The 24517-nt window shown below is 36.0% G+C and overlaps 3 protein-coding genes across 5 annotated transcripts; 2 read left to right on the forward strand and 1 right to left on the reverse strand.

Moving 5' to 3' along the window:
- The first annotated feature begins 448 nt into the window (after window positions 1–448).
- On the forward strand, window positions 449–14351 carry LOC122279181. Of its 3 annotated transcripts, none has more exons than XM_043089582.1 (10): window positions 452–679; window positions 779–841; window positions 2509–2627; window positions 9362–9554; window positions 11196–11245; window positions 11451–11547; window positions 11646–12274; window positions 13144–13365; window positions 13445–13501; window positions 13884–14351. In XM_043089582.1, the coding sequence occupies exons 3-10, from the start codon at window positions 2577–2579 to the stop codon at window positions 14097–14099; spliced, it is 1515 nt and encodes a 504-aa protein (XP_042945516.1). In that variant the 5' UTR covers window positions 452–679; window positions 779–841; window positions 2509–2576; the 3' UTR covers window positions 14100–14351. The 3 variants fall into 3 exon arrangements, with proteins under 3 accessions (XP_042945518.1, XP_042945516.1, XP_042945517.1); XM_043089583.1 differs by having other exon boundaries at window positions 2515–2627; XM_043089584.1 differs by lacking the exon at window positions 2509–2627 and having other exon boundaries at window positions 449–679.
- Window positions 14352–19028: 4677 nt separating this feature from the next.
- On the forward strand, window positions 19029–21527 carry LOC122278635. Its single transcript, XM_043088816.1, has 3 exons — window positions 19029–19085; window positions 19557–19737; window positions 21168–21527. The coding sequence occupies exons 1-3, from the start codon at window positions 19029–19031 to the stop codon at window positions 21425–21427; spliced, it is 498 nt and encodes a 165-aa protein (XP_042944750.1). The 3' UTR covers window positions 21428–21527.
- Window positions 21528–22309: 782 nt separating this feature from the next.
- On the reverse strand, window positions 22310–24065 carry LOC122278015. The gene is made up of 4 exons (XM_043088059.1): window positions 23892–24065; window positions 22976–23173; window positions 22749–22839; window positions 22310–22675 (listed from the first exon to the last, which is right to left on the reverse strand). Exons 2-4 carry the CDS (start codon window positions 23101–23103, stop codon window positions 22577–22579), a joined length of 318 nt encoding a protein of 105 aa, XP_042943993.1. The 5' UTR covers window positions 23104–23173; window positions 23892–24065; the 3' UTR covers window positions 22310–22576.
- Between the last annotated feature and the right edge of the window lie 452 nt (window positions 24066–24517).

The following is a 24517-nucleotide window of genomic DNA, read 5'->3' on the forward strand; positions in this document are numbered from 1 at the left end:
TATTTTTAAATAAAAATATCACATTTTATCTAATGAAAGCAAACTGGAGCTCCACTAATGTATTATGTTCGATTCATCCTGAGATTAAACTACGATTTACGTAGGAGATCATAATTGTGGATTGTTATGCTTATCTCTACTAAAATTTAGGTTTCATTAGCGAATTTTAATGACTATGTCGTGGGGTGGTTGACCGTAAAATATAAAAAAGAACTAACGTATCATTAATCATTACACCAAATAAAAAATAAAAAATCTGAACCTAGCGCGGCCTGATGGCACGAAAAGAAATTTATCGAAAATGGATGTACCGTGTGTGCGCCATAGGTGGAGCCACGTCAGCTTTGAGTTTTCGACGGTTGTCCGAATGGCAAAGCCGAAAAGTAACGTTTACAACGTGTTCATCTTTAGGACAGCCGCTCGCAGTCGCAGCGGACCCCAAACACAAATTAGTCACTTTCTGTGAAAAATTACATAAATAAACAAAATATTTCGATTCCGTCTAATATGTATATCAAAAACTATACAGAAAGATTAAAAAATAAAATAAAAAGAAGCAAGGAGTAGCCTGTAGCCCCAATTTCGTGTCGCTTTTTGGCGGTTTTGAGGCTTTTCGGTTTCGAACATTCGCTCGAATTTATCTGACATCTCTTTCTCGCTCTCTCTCTACTGCTCACAGGTCAGATCTCTCTCCCCCTCACTCTCTCTATCTCTCTCCCTCTCGCCTTTTTTTTCCTTTTCTTCTGATAGATCTTGAATTTGTTTATTTTTTGTTTAGAATTTCTGAGCTCACAGATCAGAGAGTTTGAGCTCGTTGGGGCTAACTTTACTGATGAATGAGGTATCCATTTTTATATATTATTTCCCTTACTTTCTGTTTATATCCTGGCAAAACGAAGAATATGATTCAGACAGACAAATCCTGAGTTCATATTTTCTTTTTTTTTGTATTTTCTATTTTTTTTTTCCTTTTGTTTATTAAAATAGTCACGTTTGACTTAACTTAGCCAAATAGTTTTTAACTGCTTATTTATCGTCTCTCTTTCTCTGTGTTTTTTTTTTTTTTTTTTTTAATTTTTTTTTTTTTAAAGAAACTGTCTTTATGGCCGTGAATGGCTTTTTTGTATGTGGTCCTAGATAATGAAGAATATAGTGATCGATCGTTTTGATTCTCTAGTTTACTTCAATTTATCTGCCCCTAACTTAGCTTTCATTTATTTTCTTTTTAATACTTTATCTTCTGCTTGGAGAGGCTTATCTATACTTAATTTGTCCTAGTACTGATTCCTTGTATGCATTCTTTTTTTACAGTTGTAACAATAGCTTGATTTTATTTCAATGATTTCTTCAGTGTTGTCGGATAACTAGTGCAACAAGTCAATGCAGACAGTAAATTTGTTTTCTGCCTATCATATCAACTTCATTATGATACCAAACCTCAATTAGCAAGATCTTCCACCTTTGATGTCCCATTCTTGATTCTCTGCATTTGTTACCTATCAAAAAAGAAAATAGTGTATTAGTGTCCTCACTTATGATGATGCAATTGGAAATTAAAACGGAATATGAACTGATGAAATCTTTTAGGATCTTACTTATCAAAAAAGAAAAAAAAAATCTTTTAGGATCTTTAGATATACTCTAGTACAGGAATTGTTACACCATTGTTTGGTAGTGTGCACCAGAGAAAAGTCTAGGATGGTAGTAAAAAAGATGTATTGGCGATTGATTGGTATATGGGATGATATGTTATTATGTGAAGAACTTGTTGATTGAGAGAGTGCAGTGTGTTAATCCTTATGCTTATGTTTAAGTTTGAGTAGCCTTGTATCCTTTTAATGTTGGTATTTGGAGTTAAATGTCTGAAAAATACCTCACTTGGGCCAGGCCCATTAACTTACATGTGAAGTGCTAAACTTGATCAGCATTTTGGACTTGTAGCACAATTAGTAAGCACTGTATTGTCAAAGAGAGTACTAGAAGCAATTTAATTCTTACCATAGACCCAAAACCAAATGCTTCACTAGTTCCAACAACTTGGGGTAACCCTATCATATCAAAACCTAGAATATTAGATTCTATAAGAGGTTGTCTACTTCAAAGATTGATTGATAGGTGTGGTTTAGATTTTGCTGTAATGAAAGAGGCTTCGAAAAGATTAGACTATCCAGAAGAATGTACTCAATGGTAGCTATAATGTTATAAGAGATGAATGCAAAATGCCTTCTTTTTTTTTTTTTTCCTTTTAATTTTTTAAGTGTTCACAAATATGTTAAAGCCTTTTCTTTCTTCAGTAATTTCCCTTTTCTATGAAGCTATTCATCTATAAAATTTTGTGTTTTATTCTCGTTTTGTCGGTTTCCTCCCCACTTCATATTTTTTGATGATCAATCCTTTTTTATAATAAATAATATTATGATAATCAATCTTATCTGCATAATCTGGCTAACGGGGGATTTTATGATGGCTATGAAAATTATCTCTACCGATATGCCCCTTCCTTCTAAGTGGTAGGCAAAACGAGCAAAGCGGTGCATATATGAATCTGTAAGGCCAAGCTTAAGAGTATAAATGAAATGGAGAAAGAAGCTCTGCATAAGAAGGTTGCCAACGTTGAGTGCCAGAAGGTGAGAATATCTTAATGGGGGTTCTATAACTATGATATTTTGCACGTAACACAACTGCATCATTTTTTTAATTTGGCATGACTTATTTTCTTCCCACATTGCAACTTGCAAAGAAAGGAATTACATACATTACTAATTTCTAATATTTTGTGGAGCCATTATGGGATCAATGGGATAAATATATGTATGAATTGTTTGATTTGAAAATTATTATAAATAGTTTGAGATCATAAACCTTCCTATGGCTACAATTAATTATAAAAACCCCGAGATTCTGTGCTTTTCTGTCAAGTTTCCACTGATAATCACCAATATGATATTTTCCCTGCTGGAATGAATCACACCACCATATAGTTGTAGGGTATTTACATTCTGTTTCTTTTAGTTATGTGGAAGCTCTTTAATATGTGATGTTAATTTTATCAAAAGCATAGGGGGTGCAACCCAAGTATACAAAAGGATACACCCAAGCATAAAGATTGTTGAATACAATGGCTTTTAATTCTGTTATGAACAGCTATCCAAGCATAAAGATTGTTGAATCAAGAAATAAGTCTGATAATTGGGAGTTGTTATGAAGAACTATCCAAGCATAAAGATTGTTGAATACAATGGCTTTTAATTCTGTTGTCTTTTCAAGGTCTTCAAAAGTTCAGGCATTTCTTTCTTTCCAAATACACCAGATTAAGTATGAAGGGACCATCCTCCAAATGTCTAAATTCTCGTGAATTCCGTAAGGGTTCCACCAAGAAGCAAACTTCACACATTCTAGGGCATAACCACTCAATTCCAAAAGTACTAATATTACTGCCCATAAGTCCCTAGTCAACTCACAATATAGCAGAAGAAAATCAATACTTTCTCCATTTTTCTTGCATACACAACACCAATACAGATGTATCTTTCTCAAATTATACCCATTCTTAAAATCTTCCCAAAAATGGCCATCCACACAAAAAAGCTACCCTTAAAGGGCTCCTTGTTTATCCAAATACATTTCCAAGGAATTTTTTTTTTTGATAGGTAAAATAAGTTTTATTGATCTTCATAAATAGGCAAAACCCGAGTACACAGGGAGTATACAAGAAAAAGCCTAGTTACAAAACTATGTGCTACGGAGAGTAGCATACAAATCATTAAGACCCGTTCTATTCCATGCAATAGAAGAGGCCCAAAGCAACAAAGTATGAAAGAAAAAGTCCCTAAAGCTGTCTGGGGAGCGTTTCCTATCCTCAAAACAGCGGCCATTTCTTTCGTTCCATGTGCACCACATTAGGCATAAAGGTATCATCTTCCATACAGCAACAATCTGGCGATTGCCCCTAATCCTTTGCCAACAAGACAATAGGTCTATCACCCTCTTGGGCATGACCCATGCAATGTCAAGCCTCGAGAAGATTGCATCCCATAAATCCTTAACTACTTCGCAATGAAGGAGAAGGTGATCTGCTGATTCCCCGTTATGTTTGCACATGTAGCACTAGTCCATTATGTAAACTCCACGCTTTCTTAGTTTGTCGATTGTTAAGATATTACCATGGGAGGCCACCCAACCGAAAAAAGCGACTTTGAGGGGAACATTGCTCCTCCAAATGCTCTTCCAAGGGAAAGCATTGGAGGAGTGGGTCGACAAGGCTTTATGGTATGAGCTAACTGAAAATTTCTTGTTCCCTGTGCCAGTCCAAAGTAGTTTGTCCTCCCTTCCTGTCCTTAACTTCAGTGAATATAGCACTCTATAGAACTCAGTGATGTCCCCCATCTCCCAATCCTGTACAGCTCTAGTGAAACTCACAGACCAAGTGATGGAGTCAGAATTATTGCACAAGTGATGGAAATGAAGAGCTAACTTGAGAGATGACTAGATGTGTGCATTGAAAAGGATTTAACTCCAAAGATCCATGACTCAACCTCGAATGCAACCAATTGAAGAGCGAAGAGAACAACTCCATCTCCCAATCATGAGCTGATCAAATAAAAATAACGACCCATTGGGGAATTATCAAAGACCTGTAAGTGTTTTTGCAACTGAAGCCTCCTTGTGATAGATAATCAAAACAACTGCAGGTAGCTTGTATGCAATGGCTGATCCAGGTACCACACATCGTACCAAAGTCTAATTCTAGATTTGTCATCTCATTACTGTATGACCTGACCCAAAAAGGCTTGTTAACCTCATTTGAGCACCATCCTCCCAATATGATACCGTATTTGATTTCCACCACCAAACTCAACAACGCTTCCCTCCATAACATAATGCCATAACCATTTCCCAATAGAACTTTGTTGAACAAAAACAATTTCTAATGCCAAAGCCACTGGATAAAATTGAGATGCAAATCTTAGACCACTTGATTGGGTGGAACTTGAACTCATTGCAATTCCTCTCTCAAGATTTCCCTTTGAAGCTCCTCAAAAGTGTTGGGCTTTACCTACTAGGTTAGGGAAGAGAGAGATAAGAACTAGGTTGGTAGGTACGAGAGAGTACTCATTATGAAAGCAAGCCGCCCTCCTTTGGATAAGTATAGCTGCTTCCACTCTGCTAAGCGTCATTCCATCTTTCCCATAACGCCATTCCAAATGGATTTTTCCTTAAATGGCACCCCCAATGGGATACCCAGATACTTCATGGATAAAGATGATACCCTACAGCCAAGGATGCTTGCCAAACTGCCACTATTGTCCATTGCTCCAGAAAGTATTATTCTATCTTGGCCAAGTTGATTTTCAGCCTTTAGACAGCTTCAAAACATAGGAATAAACAATTCAAAGGATGGATATTGTGATGCCCCCAATTCCCACGTACGGACACGTGGAGATCGAAGCGTCGGGATGATGACAACACGGGTCACCATCCTATCGCCAAGTGCTAAGTGTGTGCACATGCAACAAGTGTACAATAAAAACACGCAGCGGATAATAAAAGTCTTATAACTAAGTACCAGAATTTTTTTGTTTACTACAAACCCATTTAAAATATACATAATAAAATATTACAAGTCTCAAATATCGTTTCAAAACTTAACTACAAGGCATAAAAACTCCAAATCAAACTCTGGCGGAGCCGCCTCCTCGGGCTCAGCCTCCTCCTCGACATCTGCATCAAAATCTACGGTACCAAAATGGTGCCGCAAGTGAGTAAAGATCCAAACGCCACAAGATAAAAACATATTAAACTCAACAATATGCATGAAAGAATGCTAAATGCCCATATCCCATAAATTCACATTTTTCTACACGCCAAAAATTCCATTTTGGCCCAAAACATATCCTTTAAACAAATCCTTGCCATTATCCCAGATAATGGCCCAAAACAAGGAAACCACCATTTTCCTAGAAAATTGATCACAACAACCTCAAGCCAAACCTCGCCATTTTCCCAGAAAAATGGCTCGTATCCAATATCCAAAACCCGTTCCAATTATTGCATGCACTATGATCTCCCCTAGGGATCATCTGCACACTCTGGCTCCTGTGCCACACCGTAGGTAACGACTACGCGTGTGACACCTAAACGAGCGATACCCATTCTCGTGCCCAGCGCGTACCTAGACTAGGCCATCCTATAGTCCCCACCAGCCTAGGGACCACGGAGTCAACACGACAGCGTTACTGTATCGTGCGATCCGGTCGTCGCCTGCGACAACCCAGGGAATGTCACTCAGTATTATCCACTCCCGAGTGACTAGAGGAGCTTCACTGAGATAATACCCCATCCCGGCTTGGGGTCGTGATACACACGCACTCGGAAATCCATTTACACAAATAAAATCAGTTTTTCTCAATTTAATAAAAGCACATGAATGCATCATGCAATGCACACTTCAAGACACAATCCATCCAACAAATAATAAAATCAACAATAACAAACAACTTCATCCTCAATCCATCCGACCCCCGACTCCTTGGACTCAGTCCGGAATTAACCAACTAGTCAAATGAATTTATTGAAAAAGAAATAATATATTTAAATCTCTTATCAAAAATAATATATTTAAATCTAAAATAGAGTTTGGAAATTACTTACATCGCTATATGATAATTTTCGAAGAATCAAGGAGCTGCAAACGGCAGAGAAAAAGCAACGTAACAGTGTAAAATACACTGTAGCCGTGGGTTGTAAAATACCCACTTTCGAACGGAGACAAACCAAGACTTGGGATTGATAGGGAATGGCCTAGAGGTATTTATGAAGCTAGTGGAAGTGAGAGTTGGCCCTGGGTGGCGGTGGAAAGGCCAAAAAGTCCAAAACGGAAAGTGGGTTGGTTGAGCTTCACCGATGACGGATTGGAGCTGGGGTTGGGTGGGTTAGGTAGCTGGGATGCCGGTGATGATGTGGTGAAAAAGTGGTGGCCAACGGCGGAGGCACAGCGGCGTGGGGAGCACAAAACCGTGCGGCTTGGGTGGTGTTCGTGGTGGTTAACGGCGGCGTTTGGGGGGCTGAAAATGGAGGGGTGAGGTCGCCGGTGGGTGGAGAAGAAAATGGAAGCAACGGCGACGGCAATGGGTGGCGCACGACGGAGCTGGAAGGAAAGGGTGCCGCGACTTCTAGCCATGCGTGGCGGCTAACGGCTGGCTTGAAAATTGAGGGAGGTGATCACCGGCTGGAGGGGAGTCGACCGGTGGGGGCGGTGCACTGCACGGCGGCGGAACGGCGGCGAACTGGGCGGTGGAAGAAACTGACGGAAATGGGGGGGGGGCTGGGTCGCGCGCCGTTGAAACAGAGAGGAAAAAGAAAGAGAAAAAAAAAGAAAGAAAAAGAAGAAAAAGAAAAAGAAAAGAGGAAAAAGAAAAAAGAGAAAAAGAAAAGATGGGGAAAAGAAATGAGGTCCAATTCTCACCTCTGGAGTCCAGAATCTGATCCAATGAAAACAATTTTAAAAGCTATAAAACGATTAAAATAATTTAAACACCACATCAAGCTAAAATATAATAAATAACTAATAAAAACAACAACATAATTTTAAATCCAAAAACAAACTAAATAAAATCAAAACGATAATTAATATTAAGAAAGCTCCACAAAACAAATATTACAACTAAATAAATCCAATTAAAATACAATAATTTAAAATAAAAGAACTAATATTTTAATTAAATTAAAATGCTCCTTGAGTGAAAATACACGTAAAAACGGAATTAAAATACAATAATTTAAAATAAAAGAACTAATATTTTAATTAAATTAAAATGCTCCTTGAGTGAAAATACACGTAAAAACGGGATGTCACAGATATGGTCTTGGATACCTTCACAAAATATCAGACAATCATCAATGAACAAGATATGAGGTTTCATGAGCTCTTGGTTATTCTACAGCTCACTGAGAAATGTGATATTTACAGCCGCTGATAGCATTCTACTCAATGCCTCTATTTCCACAACAAAGCTTATATGGTGACAGAAATTTTCTTTTATAGGTACATGGTGAGTTAGATTATAGGTATGAATATATCATCAAGTAAGAAGCTTAAAATTAGATGAATTAAGTAGGAGGAGAATTGAGTGTGTTGAACTGAAAAAAATGAGATAAGTCTTCTATTTAATCATAAAACGGTCTTGATCAAACCCAAGTGGTGAAGGCCTTGGTCTTGGGGTACCACTCCCCTCAAGGTCCAAGGTTCAACACCTCATGGGTGCAAACAATCTTTTGGGGCCACAGTCTTTGGTGAAAAGCCAACGATTTAACCAGTTCAGTGTAGGAAAACTTTCGAGGGTGCAGTGCATGAGACTGGGGTTTACTCTGCAGGAGTGGGTCTGAATGGCCTTGCCTTGGAGAGGTTCCCCAACATTAAATATATATATATATATATATATATATAATTTAGTAAATAGAATAATAAAAAGCTGTTTATTGATGACATCCAATCTAATCAAATTCAAACAATTTGAAAGCAATTGGGAATCCTTTATTTATGAGACCTCATTGGAAACTTCTGCTCTACGTCTAGTAAGGTATTACAACGAAACTCATTTTAAATAGCAGAAATATGATCGGAAGCTGGCTTGTCAACAAAGAAAAAAGGATTGGAACCTGGTAGGATAATGATAATGAATTGTAGTTGGTGTTACTTGGGCCATGCCTTTTGCAAAAGTTAGTTATGGGAAATAAGACATCAAATAAGTTGAAACAAGGATTTTGAGAGTTTTTTCAGAAGTTGAAGCAATGTTTTTCGTAAATCTATGGGAATCAAGCTAGTTAACCCCTAGGGATTGGATCAAATGGTAAGGACCTTGGTCATGAGCGTATGCTTTCCCTAGGTCTAAGGTTCGAGCCTTGGGTGCAAACAATTTCTAGGGGCCGCGTCCCATTAGTAAAAATTGATCATTTACCTAATCCATATGCTGTGGGTATGTGACACGGGTCTGAGATTTAACTGGGTAAAAGACAGGTTGTGTTTGTATGGTCTCCGGAGTTCCTCTCCATCAAAAGAGTGGGAATTGAGTTAGTCATCATCCTTATGGTAAAAAGCACTTACTGGCTCACTCACTTTGGATATAGTTCTTTTCCTTCTTGAACATGCATTGTATCCTTGAATTTTTCCTTTGCATGATGTTAGCACAAGTAAAGAGTGTAGTGGTGTCTCAAGAGTACGTATTTGGATCTCTTGCTTGAAGCATGTCTTGATTCATATGAAGCACATAACATGCCTGTCTGTTCCCTGACCTTTGGCCTAATTGTTTTGCTGCCTCTTTTGATGTTTCTTTTGTGACATCCTTTGGTTGTGTTTCTACAGGTAAAGAAAGATGAATCTTGTGTTTCTGCTTTAGAAGATGAAGCAATTGAAGTTGAGCACTTACTCGCGGAACCAAAAAATGAGCATGTTTCGGTAGATGGAGTCTTAAGTTTTGGTGAGGAGAGTCTGGAAAAATGCTTTCAAATTGAAGATTTTTCGTGTGGATTTGGGTTTGGACTAGCATTGAATAATGGTAATATTCTATGAATTTAGTGTCCTCTTAGCTGATGCCTTTATCTTTAAAAGTTGTACTTAAAACTCCTCACGTTCAGTCAGAGAGAAGAAAATAGAAGTTTCATGTGTAAATAAACACCCACCCAAAACCAACCATTTGTAGTTGAATATGAAATTAGTAGGTTGAATATGAAATTAGTAGCACAGAAGTGAGACAAGAATGAAAGAACATCCATAGGTTGCACAGAAAGACAATGTTGGAGTAGAGTTTCTAAGAATGTTCATAACTCCATCATAAAGTTTGATATAGATTCCTGATTCCTTCAGAGTGTTTCTACTTAAGTTGTTTCATAGTTTTCTGTGTCTGAAATAGATTACAAGTGGAAGGCAGATTCTGTATTGACTTGTAATATTGCCTTTTTAATGCATGCCTGTACACATTACATAGTTGAATGCATTAAGTATAACGCCCCAATAGAAGGCTCAAACCACATGACCTATACTGCCAAAGGACTAGTCAATGATGCAATTGGAGCCTCATTGAAACCTTAGAAAGAGCAATAACTTCTCCTTCCCAAGCAATGCAGGATCTCATTCACCATCTACCTTTATTTTTATCATATGGAATATCACAATCTCCCCACCTTAAATTCTCGAGATCCTCGTCGGGCTTGTCTTTAATAGGTGGCATAGCTCAAGTCCCACATTTCTGGTTGGGATAGGCTCTGATACCATTTATAACGCCCCAATAGAAGGCCCAAACCACATGGCCTATACTCCAAAAGGACTAGTCAATATACAATTGGAGCCTAATTGGAATCTTATAAAGAGCAAGAACTTCTCATTCCCAAGCAATGTAGGATCCTATACATCACCTACCCTTATCATTATCATATAGGGTATCACAATCTTCTTCCCTTTAAATTCCCAACGTCCTCGTCGGGCCTGTCCTTCGTAGGTGGCACGGCTCTAGTCCCACATTTTTTGTTGGGATAAGGCTCTGATATCATTTGTAACACCCCAATAGAATATATCTCACATGATAAGGATAAGGGTAGTTAGTGAATGAGATCCTACACTGCTTGGGAATGAGAAGTTTTTGCTCTTTATAAGGTTCCAATGAGGCTTCGATAGTATCATTGACTAGTCCTTTTGGAGTATAGGTAATGTGGTTTGGGCCTTCTACTAGGGCGTTATAAATGGTATCAGAGCCTTATCCCAATCATAAATGTGGGATTTGAGCCGTGCCACTTACGAAGGATAGGCCCGATGAGGACATCGGGAATTTAAGATGGGGAGATTGTGATGCCCCATATGATAAGGATAAGGGTAAGTGGTGTATAAGATTTCACATTGCTTGTGAAGGAGTTCTTGCTCTTTATAATGTTCCAATTGGGCTCCAATTGTATCATTGACTAGTTCTTTTGGAGTATAGGCCATGTGGGTTGGGCGTTACATTAAGTGTTTCAAATATTAAACTAACATGATATGGACACCAGTACCTAGGTTGATTTGATCGACAAAGATAATCCCAATAGCTGTGCATGCGGGGTTGAAGATTTCTTTGACTTAACAATTTTCCTTTGATGTTATTTTTCCCCTATTTTTGATTAATTTGTTTGTATTTCTAATACTGGTGAACATCCTTCTTTGTCTTAAGGTTGTTTGGATTCTAATACAACCCAGGAAGGAGAAGACTTACAACTTGAAGTACGTATCCGTTTTGGTGTATATTTACACGTCAAAATTATTATTGTACACTCTTCTCTTTGCCTTGTGGAAACAACCTTTATTATTGGCTTGCTGAAAGTATGGATTTTCATCCCCTTTTGTGAACTATTCCAAGATCGCTATTCTGTGACCCTTACTAGAATTATTCTCTGTACTTCATCTCTGATGTATTGCTATTTAGTAGGTTCTTGATGGATTGCTGGATGAACTTGATGAAGTGGATGATCTGGATGCAACAAATGGTCTCTCCGGCGCATGTGACTGCGAAGATTTTCTTCTGGGTAAATTTTTTTAATGCCTTTTGTGTTTATCAGTTATTGTAATCTGATCGTATGACAGTCATTGTAGTGATTTTTGTCCTTTTCCTCTCCAAGTACAGACATTGAATTTGCTGAAAAAAAATTGGATTCTGGTCCCAGTGAGGCAACGTGTTTGGGAAACTCAAGCTCAGAGAGTCCGTCTCCTGGATTAAGTGGAAGTTGCAATGGTGCTGTAGGTATATCCGAATCATCAACAGCAACTATTCTAGAATCTGAATGCAAGAACGATGTTCTTGACAAGATAGTAACTTGCAAGTTGCATGGTGGCTTCATGAGCAAATGTGGGTGTCAACCACCAGCTGAAGACGGTATCCACATGGCTTCAATTGAGTTAAGAAAACTTAATGACTTGGATCATGACGAAAATCTTTTAGCGTGTGGTATCTTGTCTACTGGGACTGGAAAGCGATCTTTAGAAGTGAGCAGGATTGATGAATTTCTTAGAGAGAAGAGATTGCGTAAGCCTACTCGAAGGTACATTGAAGAGTCTTCATCTAAAAAATCAGGATATTTGAAGGGAAGAGAAAAATATCCTGTGGCTTCTACAAAAGATACAAGTCTGAAGGTCAAATCTTGTAATGAACTTCATAATACAGGACGTAGAGCATCGACCGTGATTCATGAGGAGAAATCTTTATGTGGTATTAGAGTGCGGAGGGGACGTCCAAAGAAACTGGTGCCACAATCGGTAGGGAAAGTTTTTAACCCCGTAGATCCTCCATTTCTTTCAGTAATTTAGAAGTTTCATAAAACTTATAATGGAAAATTCTTAAAAGTTCTCTCCCCTTCTACCCCACCCAAAAATCGTCTGCATGAGCTTATGCAAACTTACACATGTTTTCATGACTTAGTTGACGTGTGTCCAATCTCAGTTTGGTAGATAGATTTTTTTTTCATAAGACAATAACAGATAGAAATTATAAAATTATCTGTTGCCAGTTGCGGATTGCTGGCCTTGTTTTTGTCAAGATCCAAGCAGATAGTGTAAGCAGAATGTGGGCATGGGGATACAATGAAATTAATCCCTTGTACATGCCAATATCAATATCTGAATGGTCATTAGAGTAATGCTACATACAGTCGTGGAGTGCGCAAGTGCCGTGCAGTCACTTTGAAAAATAGTAGGGTCCACTATTAAAAAATTATTATTATTATTTTTATGTGGATCCCGTATTTATTCACTTTTTTTAAAGTGATTACACGGCACTTACGCACTCAAGACTGCAACTATCATTTCTCTTGTAATAATCATGCCTGGGATCATATCCTTCAACATTCTTATTCTTTTAGACTTTTTTTTTAGTTCTTTTTGTTGTACCGTGCTGGTGAAATCATCCTTTTTTGGTCTTAAGAGGTTAGCTGCCTGAAAATCTTCAGGAAGAAAAGTGGCTATAGATTATATGAATATCTAATCTTCCACATCTAATGGTAGATTAGTTTCCTGTTCTTTTCCATCCTTCAAGGGGAAAATATTGTTTGCCTTGTAATGCTGAAATTTGTCAGTTAGCTTTATAGTGCAGCAGTTTCAGAATATTAGCTGTGTATCCCTCTGTACAGGGTCTTGATTCTGACAAGGAACCTCTCTCATCTGAATCTGAAGATAACTGTGCAACCAAAAAAAAATCTAAGCATGATAGGAGGAAGCATCAAAGGATGTGGACTCCTTCCGAGGTGATAAAGTTGGTTGATGGTATTTCTGAATATGGAGTTGGCCGATGGACTGACATAAAAAGGCTCCTGTTTTCAACAAGTGCTTATCGCACACCCATTGATCTCAGGGTATTTTACAATGCTTTTTTCGATGAAGCAGTTGTATTTATATAGTTCAAGTTTTGTTTATGGTCTTTGCATGATACAGGACAAGTGGCGAAATCTTTTAAGAGCTAGCGGTGCTGAAAAACCAAACAAGAAAGGGGTTAGCTTTCTCGATTTCTTTGATTGCACTAATAGGGTCTTTTCCATTATCTAGCTTATTATGATATTTACTACCATTCTTGTGCGACAAGGAGTTAATGCTGCATTGCTCTAATTTGTTATGTTTGTTTGTCAAGAATTCACATTCCCAGATAGAGATAGAGATAGACACATAAAGTGGATCTTAAAGCATTCATGGCTACTTGAGCAAATTTCTTGAGTAGCATTAAATGTTCAATGAATGCTTTTGGGAACAAGGTGTCTATCTCTCTCTCCCTGGATCCTAAACTGGGGGTTCCAAATTCGTTTGTCAGAGATAAGTTGCACATGTAATCTGGACTTGTTTTGGTACAATGATAATGCTAATTGCATGGTGTATACAGGTTGAGCAAAAGCAGGAGCATTCCTTGCGGCCCTTACCAAGTTCGTTGCTACGCAGAGTCCGTGAGCTGGCCAAAATTCATCCGTATCCAAGGGTGCGCATCTCTAAGAAATCGTGCATTGGCCAAGTTGTGCCTGCAATGCATCCCGGTGCATGTAAAGGTGCTCCTCCATCTAGTCTTAGCGGGAGAAGTGTTCGAAGGAAGAATATTACTTGAAGCACCATTTCCCTCTGCAGGAAAGCAATGCTAAGAAAATCTACATTAATCTTAGTTGTAAAAAATCTGCATTTTCATTAACAGTATCTTCGTTAGCTATGCTTTACACATAAACATCTAATTTTCTGATATTATCCAAATTCTGGTTAGAGAAATGTGATGTATGCTAGCATAAGTGTTTCCAAAGTTTAAAATTGAAACTGCCGGGAAACATCTAGCTGATGTTTATGCAAAAGTAGTTTTTATTTTTTATTTTTTGAATATCACTGCATTACTTAAAAAGAGATGATGTAGAGTCCCAGTAAGTGTTCCGTTTAGAACTACTACAGTGCGTAGAATTAAAAGGTGGCCAAAAGGCAGGTAGCATTGGTCTCGACTGTAGAGCAGAAATTTTCCTGTGACGAGTGGACGCAGTTATCTTTGAAGAGGGGAGAAAGACCTCTACGGTGTCTGTGAGGCTGTATGAGCAAGTCCAATGAGCATAGCCTGGTGGTGGCCGACATTTGGGGACAACGTGTAGTGTTTGATGGTGGGTGGAAGGCTTCTTGTGAAGGAAAAGTACGGGAATGGAGAAAAAGGTAAAAAAGGAGAGTTTTGAAAAATAAGTTGGTGACAATGTAAAAGAAGTTGGTATTCCAAATCATGATTGGAGGTTGAAAACGCCCCAAAGTGGCGTCTGGTGGTCATGCGGATTGCCTGTGAAGTGTGATGGCCGCATCGGCAAAAATGGATCGTGGATGGGGGAGGCGTGTGGCGGTCATGCACAACACCTGTGATGACCACATCCGTGGAAATGGACTCTGGATAGGTGGAATTCCGTAACTGGAGAGGCGATGGTTTAATTGGTTTGGGGTTGATGTGGTTTCATTGGTTCGGGGTGTCTGAGTTAATAATGATGTGCAAAATTGGCCCAAGGAAAGCGGAAAGAGATGAAGCCGAAAAGAAAGGAAAGGAAGAGAGGCTTTTCTGGAGAAACTTTTCTTTCCAAAGGAAGAGAGAAATGGGAGAGAGACAAATTGAAAAAAAACAAAAACAAAAACAAAAACAAAAACAAAAATCGTTTGTGCCTTGCTCATATCATTTGTAATGCTCTAATAAAAGACTCAAATCACATGATTATATAACTTTAAAATGATTAGTCAATGATACAATTGAAGCTTCGTTAGAATTTTATAAAGAGTAAGAATTTTTCATTTTCAAGCAATGTAGAATTTCATATATTACCTACTCTTATCCTTGTTATATAGGATATCACAATAGATTATAATGATTAGAATTGACAATAATTAGATCCCAGAAAGTTAAATATATTCAATTTTGTTCTTCTGCTTATTTTTAGTTGATGGCTTGTGGGCAACCGTGGTTTGCTGCGGAGAAAGGTATTCTTGAGCAAGGGATTTCAAGACTTAAAAGAGTCAAATAGCATTATTAGTATTAGTCTGGTTTAAGTTATAGTTAAAGTTAGGCTAATATGCCTTTATGTCTTTTGACTATTTATTTAAAACTTTAATCTTAAATTGAATTAGTCATCACACTCTATAGTCTATATAATAATAAAATATGATTATTTTTTTTTTTTTTTTTCTAAATACATTTGCCTTTCTTCATAACTTCCAATAATCTATTAGTCCCTATCAAAAAAAAAAAAAAAAAAATCTATTAGTCAAAATATATAAAACTTGTCCACCATCTTAAATTAACTTCATTTTCAAACACAAAAGCGTCAAAATATATATGAACTCAACTTCATGATCATATCCAACATACTAGAAAACACAAAATGTAAAAATTACGTCCATCACATGTTACAAAAGCTGTCTACCAACTTAATAATGCAATTAATATGCACAATATATATATATATATAAATGTACAATGAAAATATATATATATATATATATATATATATATAAATGTACAATGAAAAAATCGGCAAAAAAAAAAAAAAAAAAAAAACAAAACAAAATGTCGACATTGGAACATGTCGATTTTGTGTTGTGTGACAAAGTAAACGAAGAGAGGGATTTGAGGCTAGCGCTGTCTACAGGTATGGATGGATGGAGAGAGTTGAAAATGGTGTAGGGAGCAACATTCTGATTTTTATGGAGAGAGGAAATAATGGTTTTTAATTTACCATTTGAGGGTCATCCCAGTTTGCTTTTCATTAGCTGCAAAATTAGATATTTTTATCGGAATGATACTAGATGTTATTCAAACGTCGCGTATTCTTTTTTAAAAAAAGTAAGATCTATTATTAATAATTAATTTTTTTAAGAGTATCATATTTATTTATTTTTTTCATGATTTTATCATAATAATGCAAATATCATTTTTCTATTTATTTACCTTATAAATGTACAAGAAAGAGATCTTTGATGCAATTATCGATTGTCAATAATCTTTTCTTCCTTCATGCAAGTTTTGATGGCATGAATAAGCAAGCTTCAATCAGTATGTTTTGCAAATAAGAACAGGATAGAACTTCTTTATACGCCTTTCAATTTAGATCCTAAATATTCTTGGATGAAAATTTAAGTTACTAATGATGAAATCGAGATTCTCACATATAGGGGATGAGTTCGGTCCAGTCCGATTCGGTCCGGGGAGGTTTTCTGGACCAAATTAGACCTATTTGGTCCAAGGTTTTTCCACCCTAGACTGGACCGAACTCCCTCAGGACCGGTTTGGTCCGATCCTATTCGGTCCAGTCCGGTCCGGTCTGTCCATTCGGTCCACGATTGACTTCTTTTTTTTTTTTTTTTAATCTAATAACATTTTGTTTAATACTTATGTAATTATATTGTAATATATTTAATATATATACATATAGTATACTATTATATATATATATTTTTTTATCTAATAACATTTTGTTTAATACTTATGTAATTATATTGTGATATATTTAATATATATACATATTGTATACTATTATATATATATATATTAGTAATACGCTAATACTATTAGTCTATTAGTAATAATACTATAACTAATAACTATATGTAATGATAGTAATACTATATGTAATACTATATTAAATAATAGTAATACTCTTATTACTAATACTCTATGTAATTATAGTGATTTAATACTAACATATTACATATTAAGCTAACTATACTAATACTATTATAAATTTACAAATATATGATATATTATAATTTATACTATAACTTTTATAATATGTTAATACATTAATATATATACTAGTACTATATATATATATATATATATATATATATTTTGATCAGTTATACTAGTACTATATATTATAGTTAATAGTTATACATTAAAGACTATAGTAATATATTGATACTAAATATATATAGTTATAGACTTATAATGATTTAGTTATTATAAATTTATGATTAGTATAACTATATAATTATATTAGTATTAGACTATTAGTAATTCAATTTCGCTATATTATATTAGTAATATTAGTTATACTGAATGAGTTAGTTAGTATAACTATATTCTACATTATTAGTATTAGTTATAACTATATAACCTATATTCTACATTATTAGTATTAGTTATAACTATATAACCTATATTAGAATTGAGTCTTAAACTATATAATAGACTAATAGTATTAGTACAACTATATAAGCATATTGTATAGCTATATATTAGTTTTAATTATAGTGATTAGTATATAACTATATATTAGTATTAGTTATACTGTTATGATAATTTAGTATATCATAATTTATATATTATATTTATACTATAACTCTTATAATATATTAATATATACTAGTACTATATATTATAGTTATATATTAAATAATATAATAATACATTCATACTAAATATATATAGTTATATTTCTAGTGATTTAGTTATTAACTTATTATGATTAGTATAACTATATAAATTATAATAGTATTAGACCATTAATATAGCTATATATTAGTAATATTAGTTATGGTGAATCAGTGCTTTAGTATAACTATATATGTATTAACTATAATGATTTATATATATTAATTATTAGTGATAATTAAATTATATTAATTAAAGTGATAAATATACTATATAGCTATACATAGTATTAATTATAGTGATTAGTATAACTATATAAATTATATAATAGTATATTAGTATTAATAGTAGACTATTAGTATAGATCACTATAGCTATTGTTGAAGTATTAGTTATAGTGATTTAGTATAACTATATTAGTATAAGTATAAGTATAAGTATAGTCTACTATTAATATTTTTTTATACCGTATATAATTATATAATTAATTATATACAATTATTATATACATAATATATATAAATAATTTTTTTTTAATTTTCTATTTGGTCCGGTCCGGGGTGAAAAACTCCCGGACCGGGACTGGACCGAACCCTTTCGGTCCCTTAGAAATTACACCGGACCGATCCAAACAGGACCGGTCCGGTCAGTTTATCTGATCCGGACCGTCTGATTCTCAGCCCTACTCATAAAGCTTTGCATTCCATGAGCAAATTAAATATGAGTACAATAACACATGAGACGGCATTAGAATCATAAACAAAACTACGAATCAAAACCATTACCCACTTCCACCATTACTACCATCTCCACTTTCTTCGCGAGAAGTATCACTCCAGTCACTGTAATACTGTCTAGGTATGTTATGATGGTTGTCGATACTGTCATCGGCATACTGAACTTTGCTTTCTTCTTTTCTACTTTCCACTGCTTTTCCTTTCTGAACATGATATCTTTGTTCTTGGCCATATATTCCAGCCAACATGGCTCTCCTCTTCGGCACCGCAAAGCAAGAATTGATCCCAACCATTGGAACTAAGAGCAGCGCTATTAGCTTCAACATGGCCATATTCTGTACTTGCATAAGAAGTCAAGTTGGCACATTATATAAGAGTTAAATGCCATTGTCATAAGGATATAAGTATTAAAAACTAAATAATGGTATCTCCACCAAGAATGAGACAAGGCGGGGCTTTATATAATTCGACTAAAAAAGTTTGTTTAAGGGCTAATACCTCTGCAATGATGGTTGAGGGGAACTGTGGCTGCATTACCAGCCACAACGAAACTCAACATCTTAAGTGGGATTATTAGCATTGGCTATAAGTCAATGGAGCATAATGGGTTTTCTATTTGAGTTGCTTTATGATGTCAAATAGTGGAGATAGTATTTCATGTATTGTAACTGAAAAAAATATATTGGCAGGTCTATTATTTGACAAATCCAACACATCATTGAAGTCACCATTGCCTGTGGAAGATATTAGTTAAGTGGTGGGAATTACCATTTTGGCCTTTCAACCTCATCTAGGCAAGGACTGGAGAGAGAGAGAGGAAAGAGAGAGGGGGGTGTTTAATAAACGAGTTTTGATTGGCATCAGCCACTGTAGCGGTGTGCAATTTTGTACACCCTACGTGGCAATCTTTTTTTTTTTTTAATTATTTGAAACACACCATTTTCGGTAGGAAGTTTTGATATTATTCCCATTCAAATTTCTGCCCCCCGCGTTGACTTCCAGCCTGCGTCGAATCTACTCCCTGCTCGCGTCAAACCTCCTCTGCCCACAGTCGCCGGTGACAACGCCGTCTCTCTTTCAAGCGACACCGAGCCCGTCTTCACAGCCCATCTGCACATCCCCATCAAAGGGTGAGTGGTTTCTTGCCCTAGGGTCCCTCCCTATCTGTTAAGAGCTTAGATCGGGAAGAAAATCAGTTGTATTCTTTTTTGCTTGTTCATTCTCTTTCTCAAAGTAAGTAATCAGGAAATAATGTTATTTTTCAATGTTTACCCATTTTTCTTTATGTTGATCTTAGTCCTCTGGGCTAAATCAGTTGTAGCTAAATTGTGGAGATAGAAAGATTGTGCATTAGAAGGAAAAACTTTACAAAAATCTGTCAGCCCTCGCTCCTCAGTCATTTTTCAGTTGTTTCTCCATCCCTCTCGTACACAGCCCCTCTCTCTCCGGTATTTTCTCTTTCGGAATCCTCTCTCCAGCATTAATCTTTGTTTTCTTGGAATATTATTTCTGCTCTGAATTTAGAAAATTTATCTCCCTCACCGTCGCACATAGTCTTGCCATGAATCGATGATTTGGATTTGGAAATGATTTTTTTTTAATGTATTTATATTTGTTTTATCGTTCATGATTTTTGTTGTTGTTATACATATCTATTTGGTCAGTTTGCATGATTCATATATTATAAGATTTCGAAACTGACATTCTTAGTTTTTAAAAAAAAAAAAAAAATCAGAACTGCCAAGGGAAACAAAAACACGACCATACACGAAGACTGAATCCTCCTAAGAAAAATTCTCATCTCCATTTCAATATCAGCTCATTGATCCCCCAAGTTTCGATGAATGCCATAGGCAGGTCACTACAAGTAATCTAGGACAAATGAGTTTCAAAATCAATTGTTTTATTTCTCCAAATCATCTTAAACAAAAAATACAGGGGAGAGATCATTCAACAATCAAACCCGTAAACTCAATACAAGTAGTCTAGATCACAAATTCTGGTTGTATCAAAACACCTAAAACAATTTAAAGAAAGAACTGAGCACAAATTTTAAAATGGCAAAACAGTGTGGCGCCTATTCGTTTTTTGATGTAATCAAACTAAATTTTCTAGATTATATGAATGTATTAATCTAAATTTTTCTGCATGTAATTAGATGAATGTAATCAAAATAAATGATTGAGATTTTTCTGCATGTAATTAAATTAAATTTTCTAGATTCGATAAATGGATTAATCTAGATTAGATTAATGCATTAATCTAAATTTTTCTGCATGTAATTAGATGAATGTAATTAAACTAAATGATTGAGATTTTTCTGAGATCTAAGCTTCAACTCCCCTCTACTCACTTGGCGCCTAATATGATCTTGTGAATAGTTTGTTCAGAAAAATCTTATTTTGGTTTAATTATTTCTGCACAAAGTATGGCTTTATTCTTGTGATCCTTCCTAATCATACTCAATGGTTGTGATGGAGTTCTACACAACTCTATAACTTCAATAATCAAATGGGTTGCCTCTCATAATAACTGTCTTCTCATTTGAATTTACTTGCAGCCAAGAAGGTATCCCTGACAGATGTTGGCGTTTTGGGTGGATTGAGTGATGGATTAGGTGAAAGAGAGAAAGGACCCCTGGCTTCATGTTACACGGGAAGAGCAATGGGTGCAGGCTCTGGATTTATCATTCCGTCCACAATTAACTACAAAAACGCTTCCAAAGGGTCTACATTGTCTTCCATTGAGCCTTACGATAGAGTATTACACCTTTTATTTTTTAATATTGAGCTAGAAGAGGGTGGGGGCCCTAACAGATAATGTATTTAGCTTTGGTACTTCAATTATACTGGCGTGTTTGTAAATGATTTGAAGCTACATTTTTGGTTGTCATTAGAGTGCATGTCATCTTCTCGTTGTATATGAGATTCTATTAGGTTTGCAGTTCTTATGCACAAAGGCAACGTACTGTTTGAAAAAGAGAGCATCAAATTCAAGTGGGAGAAGAGTGATGTTCTCTTCTTTGATAACATGGCTTTGCTTCATGGAAGAATGCCTTCTCTTCCTCCCAAAAGAGTCTTGGTTACCACATGCAAGTAGGTTCAAGTGACTTTGAGACCCTATCAAATTATCAATAATGGCTATTGCTTCGTTACAACCGCTAATTTTAGTTTTCAAGATTAGACAACTCATTATCCGATCGTTGTTCTAATGCTATCTTCAGGTTTGTTGAGTGTAAGCCCTCAAAACAATATCAAAATAATAATACTTGATAGTCTCTGGTTTTATCTTTTATCTTCTACCACCAAATGTTTCCAGCATATAATGTGAGCTTTCGGGCTCAAATTATCTTTCGGAAGCTTGGAGTTTTGTTTATGATAAAACTTAAAGAAAGTCATATCAGATCGACGTTTGCAATGGTAGCAACGATTTGCAGGGGGACACATCATTCATACATGCATAGATCCAAAGATTGCAGAAATCAAAAGCTATATTTTGGAAAAGTTCGTGTTGCACTAATCGCCTTCCCATGGTGTGGAAATATTACAGAAGCAACCAATGATGATTGCGGACACACCGTAGGGTTATACTTGCAATGAATGCTACTCTATGTATAAACCATGTCCCTACCTTATTGAAAAAGCTTAAAACGGGATTCAAGTGATCACGTTCGTGCATAAACAGTCACTACTTTTCTCTTATTCTTCTTCTTTTTTGTTTACAAATCATACATAAACAGGCACTAATTGTACAATAATAATAATAACAATAAAGCAATTGTTAAACGGTGCTTTTGTTAACTCCAAATAAAATTTCTGTTAAATGAGGGAAACAGATTTAGACAAAATTTAAAATCAAAATGCACTTCCTACTCTTTATTTTCAGGATAGTCAAATGTGAGAGAACACAACAATAACAAGCACACCCCTCAAGTACTGGTTTGCTGTCGTGAGCAGATTGGCTTTACATTTACCACCCAACATGACTATACCCCCTTCCATGGTAACCACCATGCCCATGTCCACGACCTCCTCGACCACCCTGATACCTTGCAAAGTCACCAAAATTCTGCACACAAATAGGCAAAAATATTGGACATAATTCTCAACACATGGGAGTGACAAATCAAAACAAACGTTACCTCTGTGTCTATCTTCATTTGCTCAGAGAATTTTGTGACCAATTGAATTGCAGGAGAGGGAATCAAAGAAATCATCCTTATTATAGACAGGCTGCTGACATAAAATAACTTTTTATTATAAATGAAGTAAAAAAATACATAGAAAGAGCATTCACCCCCCCCCCCCCCGGCAAAAAAAAAATAGAACTTGATCTAGCCATAATGATACACAGAATAGCAAATATCACCTTGACCCCAAATTTTGGTAATTGATCATCGTCTTCTTGAGTATCATCTTCATCGCCAAATTTTTCATCCCCTTCCTTGTCCATTGAATGAGATTTACTACTCTTGCGAAGATGACCCCATACTCCATCCTTTTTAAATTTCTCGTTCATAGCTATGAAATCAAAATCTTCAAAGAATTTTTTTCCTTGACGTGAACTCTGCACAGCATGTGTTCAAAATTTCATGCCAGAACCACATTCAATGAGAGAAACTAATCAATTACAAATCATGATGACATTACATAGATCAAGATTTACTTTGGGGGGGAGGGTGGCGGGGGTATGTCATCAGCAGTACCTTGACATTGTGTAAATCTCTTATTAGATTTGAAATTTCATAAACACAAAATACAGCACTCACTCCTAAAAAATACCTTAATTTGATCTAGAGACTTGAAAGGTGAAACTCATTGATTACCGATAAAAAAGAAGAAGGTGAAACTCCCACATAACTACGTTGATAATTAGTCTTTAATGAAGTTCTCAGATTAAAGCTTGATACACATCCAGTAACCCAACTTAATTTTTTTTAATATGAAGTAACACAACTTAATTTCAAAACATAAGTGTAAACAACAAATTACCCCCATTCCTCTTCCTCTATCACGTCCCCGGTAACCATGAAGATATTGAAAGGGAGTTCCATTTGGCTAGGATGAGAGAGAGAGAGTCAGAATCCTCACGACATATGGATATATAGACAACATGATCGGGTAGTATAGAAAGGCACCAAGTTCAATTTAATTCAAAGGAGAAAAAAAGATAAACTAAATTGCTCTAGCAGGAGCATCACTTCATTAATATCCTACAAATCAGCCTTTAGAATAATTAGAAGTAAATTCCACATAAGGATAAAATAGTAGAGTAGCAACCAAACCTATGCAGATGTCTTCAACAGAGGGAGGATCGTTGATGGGTCAACTAGGGCAAGGGATGCAGGGGTGGGGGAGAGGATGGGAAGGATGGGCTGGGGGCTCGGATGGGCTGGGCGACGCGGAGGAGAATGGGCTGCTATGCGGGGGTGGGGATGGGGGAGAGGTTGGGCGACGTGGGTTGGGGGGGAGGGGGTGAGGTAGGGTGAAATTCAAATGCAGTGAAAACGAAAGGGGAAACAGGAATGTGTAGTAGGGAGAAAACTGTAAATGCACCTTAGGCCACGTCAGGTGTGCTCCCGGCTTCAGCAAATAGTGGCTGATGCTAAGATTTATTCTTAATAAACATTGTGCAGGCCATCTGTCAATCCTTAATTTGCAAGTTGATATGTGATGTTTTTGTTAGAAAATGAAAACCATCTTCAGGGAAAGAGAATCAAGGTTGTTCCTAAAAGTGCTTAAATAAAGATGTCATAGCCATTCAGGAAAGGGAAATGCTTTTCCCACATAAATCGGTGGCCACCAGTTGATTTTTTTTTTTTTTAATCTTTTACTTAATTCTTAAGTAAATATTTTTTTAATGAATTTGTGATTTTTTTTATTTTTAAATATTCAATGAATTTCAAAAAAT

Source organism: Carya illinoinensis, chromosome 10 (genome assembly GCF_018687715.1).
Source record: "Carya illinoinensis cultivar Pawnee chromosome 10, C.illinoinensisPawnee_v1, whole genome shotgun sequence".
Classification (NCBI taxonomy): Eukaryota; Viridiplantae; Streptophyta; class Magnoliopsida; order Fagales; family Juglandaceae; genus Carya; species Carya illinoinensis.

Bases quoted from the DNA above. Each gene is read 5' to 3' on its own strand.
- LOC122279181 (XM_043089582.1), top strand. From the start codon at position 2,577: ATGGAGAAAGAAGCTCTGCATAAGAAGGTTGCCAACGTTGAGTGCCAG. The intron at 9,555-11,195 runs GTAATATTCTAT...CTTTGTCTTAAG, and splicing joins TGGACTAGCATTGAATAATG to GTTGTTTGGATTCTAATACA. The intron at 13,502-13,883 runs GTTAGCTTTCTC...TGGTGTATACAG, and splicing joins AAAAACCAAACAAGAAAGGG to GTTGAGCAAAAGCAGGAGCA.
- LOC122278635 (XM_043088816.1), top strand. From the start codon at position 19,029: ATGGTATCTCCACCAAGAATGAGACAAGGCGGGGCTTTATATAATTCG. The intron at 19,086-19,556 runs GTTTGTTTAAGG...CATTTTCGGTAG, and splicing joins TATATAATTCGACTAAAAAA to GAAGTTTTGATATTATTCCC. The intron at 19,738-21,167 runs GTGAGTGGTTTC...ATTTACTTGCAG, and splicing joins CTGCACATCCCCATCAAAGG to CCAAGAAGGTATCCCTGACA.
- LOC122278015 (XM_043088059.1), bottom strand. From the start codon at position 23,103: ATGGAGTATGGGGTCATCTTCGCAAGAGTAGTAAATCTCATTCAATGG. The intron at 22,840-22,975 runs GTGATATTTGCT...TTATGTCAGCAG, and splicing joins TACCAAAATTTGGGGTCAAG to CCTGTCTATAATAAGGATGA. The intron at 22,676-22,748 runs GTAACGTTTGTT...ATTTGTGTGCAG, and splicing joins AAATGAAGATAGACACAGAG to AATTTTGGTGACTTTGCAAG.